This window comes from Quercus lobata, chromosome 10 (assembly GCF_001633185.2).
Source record: "Quercus lobata isolate SW786 chromosome 10, ValleyOak3.0 Primary Assembly, whole genome shotgun sequence".
Taxonomy (NCBI): Eukaryota; Viridiplantae; Streptophyta; class Magnoliopsida; order Fagales; family Fagaceae; genus Quercus; species Quercus lobata.
Genome location: NC_044913.1, coordinates 3,766,623 through 3,775,560, shown reverse-complemented (window position 1 = coordinate 3,775,560; position 8,938 = coordinate 3,766,623). Strand labels below are relative to the sequence as shown.

Below are 8,938 nucleotides of genomic sequence, written 5' to 3'. Positions count from 1 at the left end.
TTGGAACATTTTTTTTTTAAAATTGGAACATTTTCTTTCTTAATTCGTGGCTGAGTTTTATCTTGCAGGGTGATTACATTGGTGGCAGCAAGTGGACAATTTCAGTATGAAGTTTTTTTAGTGAAAATTTTTTGAAAATCATATAATTAGTAGGATTTTCATTTCATTTCGTTTCGTTTCTTTTGTTTGAGAAGTTGTTGTTTTGGATATGAAGAATTAAATACGTAGTTGTTTCCCTTATGTGTACCCTTGTATGTGTGTGAAGTAAATAGAGTATCGATTAATCTGTTAATCTTGATCTTAGGAGGTCATGATGGTCGTAGTGAAAAAAAAAAAGTATTTATAGGAAATTTAAATTAGACAGAATAAGTATATAGATTCATTATACTTGGATTCTATAATATTGGAAATAACTATAACTATATAGATTCATTATCACCTTAATTAGTACAAGCATTTTTCCTTATGAAGAAAGTCTAATCTCAATATGTAGGGGCCAATTGCCTCTGCGAAACAAAAATAATATTATTAATTAACTGTCAGGAGAGGATTTAAGGGTGTTGCCATCATTAACAAAACACATAGGAAGAGCCCCTGCCAATTATTTGTGGGCCAGCAAAGGTCATAATTGGAATTTGATTCGATTTTGAGTTCGATGATGGTCATGGTGCTGACTAGGAATTTGAAGGAATGGGACTATTTTTCCGTGTTTATATTATGATGGTATGTAACTCAATAAGGTTGTTTTTGAATTGGGCCGTTTTGCAAACCTTGGTTCATTTCTTGTTTCATTTTGAGTTGCTCTGACTTGATTATATTTCAATTGCTTCATAAATTTGACGTTCTCTTTCAATTTTTAGCAGCAAATTTTTGTTAAATTGGATGAGAAATTTACTTGTGCTTGATCTTATTCTGAGCATATGATTTCTGTGTGTAGATAGAAATTCAAAGTAATTGATATAGATGGGAAATAAGTTGCCAAGAGCTTTGTAACTCAATTGTCATCTCCTAATGTTTTCAACTAGATGTTCGGGGTCCAAGTTCCCCCTCCCCCAATTTTTGAATAATAAAAAAATGAATAGATACAAGATGAGTGAGAGCAATGGTCTTACTTGCTTAGAATTGTTCTTTTATGACGTTGTTGGTTGAATTTTTAATGATATTTGATTTCACGGTTCAGTGCCAATTTGCGTTGGAGTACTCCCTATTCTCTTAAAATTTCTAGGTCTTAAAAAATTATCCCCCTTTCTGAATTTTATATGGCTAGTAGACTAAACTTCAAAATGTGCATTAGATAGCTGGTGTAATCTTGAGTATCTATGATGAATAGGACCTAATTTTCTTGAAAATCACAATTATGCAATTGGGTATCATTAGCTAAATGCCTCAAAGGTAAAACGTTAGAAAGGATGCTTGTATATTAATAAACCATTAGATGTGAGGTTTTGGTTGAATGACAAGTACCTTCCACCTAAAGTGACATAGCACAGGTTTGAATCCGGGAATCAAAGTTTCCAAAATTATTGTGGGTGAGGCTAATTATGATATCAAAGATGATTTCCCATTTATTTGTTTACACTATCAGCATGCAGATATATTGGTTAATACGTATAATCCGTTTTGTCATCATAAGCATGTGCTAGAGGTTGATTGCTTTGGTTCAAGTATGACTTGACCTTTTGATTGTCTCCAATCCATTTAGAAAATAGGGCAGTTTCATAGGTGTAGCTATGTCTACAGCACCAAGCATGAACTTGGCACAATTGAGTTTGAGTATTTTGTGCCAAATTTTTGGGAATCTGTAGAAAATCAAATAAATTATGAGCACTAGGAAGCTTTGCTGATAATCACACCATGAGAATGATATCTATCAAGCTCCTCACCATCGTTCTTGCCTTCCTTAGGTTATATATTTTGGTAGGTCATTTCCCAAACCAAATCAGGTATATTGCTTTGTTTAGATTTGTGTGTTTGTTGTTTACTTTGCACCATTGTATCCTGGTTTTCTGATGGGGGCATCCATGGAATCAAAGGTAGTATGCGATCTGGTGTTGTCAAATTCAGGGAAGGGACTATCTTGTTGGAAGAGTGGTTTTGTATCTAAGGGAGATAAAAGAGTGTCTTACTAGGAGTATTTAGATAATTAGTTCTTTTGAAAATAAGTATAATAAACCTTAGCCATAGTTTTGAGAAGGTTTCTAAGTTAAACTTCACATTTTCAAAAGTTTCAATTTAAATCCCACACTTGCAAAAACATTTTAATTCAATAATAAACTTGTTATGCTTGAAGCCATTAATAGAAAATGGTTAAACAAAACAATATTGTTTGACTTAGAGTGAAAGAATGTTTATATATAGGGTCCGTTTGGATACAACTTATTTTGCTGAAAATTAAAAACTGAAAATATTATAGTAAAATAATTTTTAAATGTGTGAAAAATTACTATTCACTCTTTTTTCACTGTTCATATGCCTCGGTATACTGTTCATGTCCATGAACAGTGCACCAGGTGCTGGTCTTAAAAAACCAAAAAAAAAAAGTTGAAAACGCGCAAGCCTGTAAAAGGTGAACGTGAATGTGTATCCAAATTGGCACATAATAGACACATGTGCTGCAATAACCACTTGGGGGCATAGACTAGCCTAACTTAGATTACTGTAATATTAAAAAATGAAAAAAAAAGAAATGAACTAAACAAAATAAACGTTAAATACATTTACATTTTGTGTGATATGCATCACATTTTTAATAGGGCAAACCAAATGGCCCCCTAACTAATTTGATTCATTTGGCTTTAGATTACCTGATATGACTTGAGATTGAATTTTGGGAAACTTTGTAAAAGTTTGTACAACATAAGATACGGCTATGCATGGTTCAAAAATAAAAAGGTGTGGGTCCCACGTAATTGGATGAATGAGGGATTGAATTACGAATGTTGTAAAAGGAGATTTAAAATTAAACATAAAAAAGTTTCAAATGAAATTATGTGCTAAGAGTATCAGCATCCTGAAATTCCAATTCTACTCTATTTTACCATCTCAAAAAATTATTTTATCATTATATCATACCATTTTACAATACCTCCAGCATTCCAAACTTTTATTTTACAATACAACATATTAAAATAATATTTCTATGTAATAAAATAATATATTCCAAAACCCAAATCATCTCAACTACCTGTTGCCACCGCCGCCACCATCGCCACCACCACAAGAACATACCCAAACCGAAACCCATGGCCATGCCATCACCTCACGACAACCCTAGAAACCTCAGCCTCAAAACCCATGGCCATGCCATCACCCCACGACAACCCTAGAAACCTCAGCCTCGAAACCCATGGCCATGGCATCACCCCCCCCCCTTTACCACCATGAACCCACATATGACCCATAATAAAACCCCCTTCCACCACCACCACCACCACCAATCGAACCCACAAAAAAAATCCATCCCAAAATCAAATCAAACCAATAGCAAATTCCAAATCCAAAAGATGACCCACAAAAAAAAAAAAAAAAAAAATCAAGTCAAAATTTACACAAACCTAGCAACAAACCGATCTCGCTTTTACAAACCACACCAGAAACCCGCAAACCACCATACCACGTTGCTGCATACCTAGAACCCAGAAAACATACCCAAGAAACCTAGAAATCGCCACCATACCACGTCGATCTGACTTCCCTAGTTTCACTTCCACGCCGGACCCACGACCCACGCTAGAATAGCCCACTTTGAGAGAGATGTGATGAGAGAGAGACGCCGTTATGGAGAGTACCAGTGAGATGAGAAACAAACAAGAGCATGAAGTGAGAGAGAGAGTCAGAAAATGTGAATAAAAAAAGGGAAATGCTAACAAATACCCTTAGGGCACTGGTTAAGAATTCAGTTAAAGAAAGTTTTGACATCACTTTTATGGGAAATGAAAAAAGCTGTCAAAACATTAATTGTTTTTTTTTTCTTTTCCATAAAAACTTTCTTTAATTAGATTCTTAACCAGTGTCCTAAGGGCACTCATTAGCATGACCCATAAAAAAAATATTACTCCCACCGTCCCTTTTTTTTGTCCTATTTGAAAAGTTAAACTTTTTAAGGGAACATTATTTATTGTCTTCTCTACCTTTTAAAAATGTATAAGTTTCCAAAACTACCCTTAAAAAAATTTGTCAAAAAATTGAATTAGTAAATTAATAGGGATATAGGCGAAAAACACATTTTGGTCCCTACATTTTGACCCGATTCCCGTTTTAGTCCCTAAGTTTTTTTTTTTACCGCTTTTAGTCCCTCTCCAGAAAAACGGTTCCATTTTGGTCCCTACCGTTACTTCATAAACGGATATTGCTGATGTGGCAAACGGCATTGATAGTCAATAATAAAATAATGTCTACAGTGCCACTGTTAGTTACTCCCGCCCTTACTAGTCACTTGCCACTCACGTGACGGTCCCTAACCAAACAAAACCCCAAATCAGTCAGATGAGATCTAACGGCAAACTTGCTGAAAATCCCTAATCTCTTACCTTACCCGTTGCTCATCACAAGACTGATCAGAGAACCCACAAATCGGCAAGCACAAAAATCCTACAAATCGGTAAGCTTCAGTGTGTTTGTGCTGAGCAGATTGTGAAGGTTGTATTTCTCTCCAACTCTCTCTCTCTTTAGTTATGTTATGAATGCCATTTTAAGTGCTGGGTAATTGTTCTGGGTTTGAATCTCAGTTGTTGGGTTTTGAAAATTTGGGAATTTTGAGATGTTGTGTTTTGTTATTGCTCCGGAATTTCAATCTATCTCTGTTTCTCTCTCGTTGTGTCTCACTTTCACTCTTTCTCTTCCTCTCTCCCTTTATAGGTTTTGTAGTGGACATAATACTGACCGTGATAGTGGAATATTGTTTGGCTGTTGTGTGTTGCTTTTGTTATTTGCGTCTCCCTTTATAGCTTTTGTTTTACTTTTGTTTATCAGGGGCCACATTACTGACTGTATTTTTGTTGGCAATTGCATTGTTTGTCTGTATTATGTGTTACTATTGTTTATCAGGGACCACTATATTGACCTTTGATAAACCATGGAATCTTTGTGTTGGTATTTGCACTGATTGTCTGTATTTGCATTGATTGTTTGTATTGTGTCTTGCTTTTCAAGAAGTGGCTGGGTCCATGTGATCCCTTTGTCGGTATTATATGCTTTTTTATTTGTTTATTAGCCTAACAAAGTATTATTAATATTTGTTTTCATTTTCATTCTGTTTTCTTCCCGTGACTTGCATGCAGGATGAATGAGCTTTTTACTCTGCATGTCCACCATGGTGGGCATTTCATGTGGAACCCTCAAGCGTATGTGGGAGGGACAGTTGATATAGTGGATAACTGTGACCCAGATAGGTGGTCAAAAGTAGAGATTGAGAGTATATGTAGGGATTTTGGCTACTCTGAAGTAGATAAGCTATGGTATAAAATGCCTGGTGTGGACCCAGAGCGGTTAAATTTCCATCAGGTGGTTGATGATGATGCTGCTATGTTCATAACTGACTTGGTGAAGGGATATGGGGAGATTCATGTCTTTGTGGAGCATCCAGTGCATGAACCAGTTGAGTTAGCAATGGAGGATTTTGATCCCTTAGCTGCTGGAGTACCTGGTAGTGAAGTAGAAGGTGTAGGTGTAGAGGTTTTTGCTAGTGACAGAGTACTTCAAAATGATAATGAAGAGTACAGACCTGATTTTTCACAATTTGGAGGCCATGATAATGTTGAATTTGTTAATGTTGACCATGGTGAGCCACATGAGGTAGATGATGAGGAAGTTTGTGTTAGGAGGGCTAGCAAAGCACCAGTTGTTGATGACTAAGTTGAAGAGAGTAGTGAGGGCAGTGAGGGTAGTGAGGGTTGTGAGGATGAGAGGAGTGATTTAGAAGAAGAGCCAGAGCCAGAACCAGAATTGCAATCGATGAATATTGGTGAAGATAGTCCTGATAGTTGAGACAATCAAGCTGAAAATGCTGAGGTTAAAGCAGGACAAATGGGTGGTGGTATCATGAATTCTGACTATGAGAGTGAGGAGTTACTTAGCCTTGATGAATCATCATCAAGCAGTGAGGGTAGTGATGATTCAAGTGATGATGACATCCCTATTGCTGAGGTTGACAATTCTATTAGGAGCAGCAAATATCCAATCTTTAGGCCAGTAGCCAAAGTTGAGAACCTTAGGTTTGAAAAGGATATGTTGTTCATCTCAGCTAAACAATTTAAAGATGTTATAACTGATTATGCAGTCCATGGTGGGTGGGGTATAAAATTTGTGAAAAATAAATTGGTGAGAGTGAGAGCCCGATGCCAGCCAGGGTGCAATTTTGTTGCCTACCTTGCAAAGGTGCCAAGGGAGAAGAGTTTTAGATTGAAAATACTGAACATGGAACACACATGCAGCAGAAGCTATAGAAATCCAAGGTGCACAGCATCATACATTGGGAAGAAGTTAGTGAAGAGGGTTAGGAGACAGCCTGGCATAAAACTTAAGGATATTCAGGAGACTGTGCATGAGAAATATGTGGTTAACATAAGTGCAGGCAAGGCAAGTAGAGCTAGAGAGAAAGCTCAAGATGCTGTTGATGGGACCCACACTGCACAGTTCAACCAACTATGGGAGTACTGTGATGAGTTGAGAAGGTGCAGTCCTGAGAGCATAATATTGATGAAGGTGCATACTTATGAGGATAGTGATTTGGCAGCTGAGCATGGATTGGCAATCGGGTTGCCATATTTTGAAAGAATCTACATCTGCCTTGAAGGTTGCAAGAAGGGCTTTTTGACAAGGTGCAGGCCAATCATTGGTCTAGATGCATGCCATCTGAAGACCAAGATAGGTGGTCAGCTGATGTGTGCTGTTGGCAGAGATCCCAATGATGAATACTTCTCATTCGCATATGCAGTAGTAGAGGCTGAAACAAAGGACAGTTGGACCTGGTTTCTTAATTTATTGCTTGCTGACATAGAATATGACAAGCAATAGGTGTTCATATCTGACTAGCAGAAGGTATGATGGTAGCTTTATTGCTTGTTGAATTATTTGTAGTTAATGGTAGCTTCATTACTTGCTGAATTAAATGATTGTGCTTTGCAGGAGTTGGTGAACACCTTTGTTGATAATTGGCCACAGTACGAGCACAGGATCTGCTGCAGACATTTATACCAAAATTTGAGGAAAAATCATCCTAGTGTCATTATTAGAGACCTTTTTTGGAAAGCAGCCAAGGCTACCTATCGGCAAGCATTTGAGAGGACAATGAATGAGCTAAAGGAGGTGGATGAAGATGCATTCAAATGGCTGCAATCTCAGTCAACAACTATCTGGGCTAGGCACATGTTCAAAAGTGATGGCCAGAGTGACACGGTCTTGAACAACATGTGTGAAAGTTTCACAGCACGATAGTTAAGTTCAGGAGCAAACCTATAATCACCATGGTATGCATGATTCTCCCTTTCATGTGCATTATGATCCATAGACCTATGTAATTCATGAATGATTAATTCTCCATTTCTCTCTATGTGCTTGCAGCTTGAGTGTATTAGGCTATATCTGATGATTAGATTTCAAGCAAACAGAGAAATGATTACGAAGGTGGAATCTGAGTTGTGTCCTAAGATAAGGAAGAGGCTGTACAAGGAGAAGTTGGCATACAACAAGTGGATAGCATGTTGGGCTGGTCGTATGAAGTTTGAAGTGAAGAATGGGCTTGAGAGTTTCATTGTGGACTTGAAAGAGAAGAAATGCAGCTGTAGGAAGTGGGACATAGTTGGCATACCATGTTGCCATGCCATTTCTTGCATATTTTTCAACAGAGAAGATGCTGAAAAGTATGTCAATGCTTGCTACAAAAAGACTACCTACATTGATTGCTATGAACCCATTATAGAGCCCATCAATGGCCAAAATATGTGGGGTCCTAGTGGACTGCCACCTGTGCAACCCCCTATCAAAAGGAGACCTCCTGGCAGGCCTAAGAAGAAGAGGGCACTGGAGCCTGATGAACCTAGAAGTCACAGAAAAAAAAGAGGCCTAGGCATCTCAAAACAATGCAAGTTATATGGGAAATTAGGACACAACAAGAGGAGCTGCAAGGGAGAAGTAGGAGGGAACTCCTCCTTGCCTAGGAGTGCATCCCAAGCTAGTAGGACCACTAGAAGGGTAAGTATACACTTTGACTTAAATATCCTCATTGTTTTGTTTTTCAGTTGGCAAACTATTAATTGTTATTGTGCTTATGCTTGCAGGCAGCCAAGGATGCTCAGCCAACAGTACACAGGGCACAACCAAGCTCTAATGATGATGTGACCACAAGTGCACCTCCACCCCCCACTGATAACCAGTCCAATCGAAGACAAAAAAAACAGAGGAAGAGAAGTGCAGTCACTACTGAAACCTTGAATGCAACTGGGAATGCAGCAAGATATATGGTAGCAATGAGATCTGCTAAAAGATAGCAAACTGAAGCAGAACCTTTTTTTTTTGTTCTGCTATATGTTGAAACACTCTTCATATATTTATGTAACTGCTAGAACAATTGGCATATGTTTATGGGCTGACCAAGTCCTTTTTTGTATGAATGTGTTTTATCCCATATTTTGTAATTATTGTGGTACACCAAAAACTACCATTGGTGTTAAATATTTTGTAATTATTCTCCCATTGTTATGATGATTCAGCTTCCATTATTCAAATTTGCTTTGCTGGTTTTTAGCTTTGGTTTTTAAAATGCTTAAACTCAAATTTGTTGGTTTTTAGCTTTGCTGGGCAGTTTGGTGATTATGCAGATTTGGTGAGCATTGGAGTTTAATGTGTTGGGAGTAGCCACTTTAATGTGTAATGATGTATGATGTATGAATAAATGTGTAATGATGTATGAATAAAGAGCTACTGGTTTGGTAAGTTATGC

The 8,938-nt window shown here is 37.5% G+C and overlaps 2 protein-coding genes across 2 annotated transcripts; both read left to right on the top strand.

The window, feature by feature from the left end:
* Positions 1 to 6,024: 6,024 nt before the first annotated feature.
* On the top strand, positions 6,025 to 7,014 carry LOC115963573. Its single transcript, XM_031082623.1, has one exon. It carries the CDS (start codon positions 6,025 to 6,027, stop codon positions 7,012 to 7,014), a length of 990 nt encoding a protein of 329 aa, XP_030938483.1.
* Positions 7,015 to 7,080: 66 nt separating this feature from the next.
* LOC115963572 lies at positions 7,081 to 8,486 on the top strand. Its single transcript, XM_031082621.1, has 3 exons — positions 7,081 to 7,395; positions 7,561 to 8,190; positions 8,277 to 8,486. Exons 1-3 carry the CDS (start codon positions 7,081 to 7,083, stop codon positions 8,484 to 8,486), a joined length of 1,155 nt encoding a protein of 384 aa, XP_030938481.1.
* The last annotated feature ends 452 nt before the right edge of the window (positions 8,487 to 8,938 follow it).

What these genes read in the sequence shown, in the direction of transcription:
- LOC115963572 (XM_031082621.1), top strand. Translation starts at nt 7,081, where the DNA reads ATGGTAGCTTCATTACTTGCTGAATTAAATGATTGTGCTTTGCAGGAG. An exon ending in GTGATGGCCAGAGTGACACG is followed by an intron (nt 7,396 to 7,560) that starts GTCTTGAACAAC and finishes ATGTGCTTGCAG; the next exon opens with CTTGAGTGTATTAGGCTATA. An exon ending in CTAGTAGGACCACTAGAAGG is followed by an intron (nt 8,191 to 8,276) that starts GTAAGTATACAC and finishes TTATGCTTGCAG; the next exon opens with GCAGCCAAGGATGCTCAGCC.
- LOC115963573 (XM_031082623.1), top strand. Translation starts at nt 6,025, where the DNA reads ATGGGTGGTGGTATCATGAATTCTGACTATGAGAGTGAGGAGTTACTT.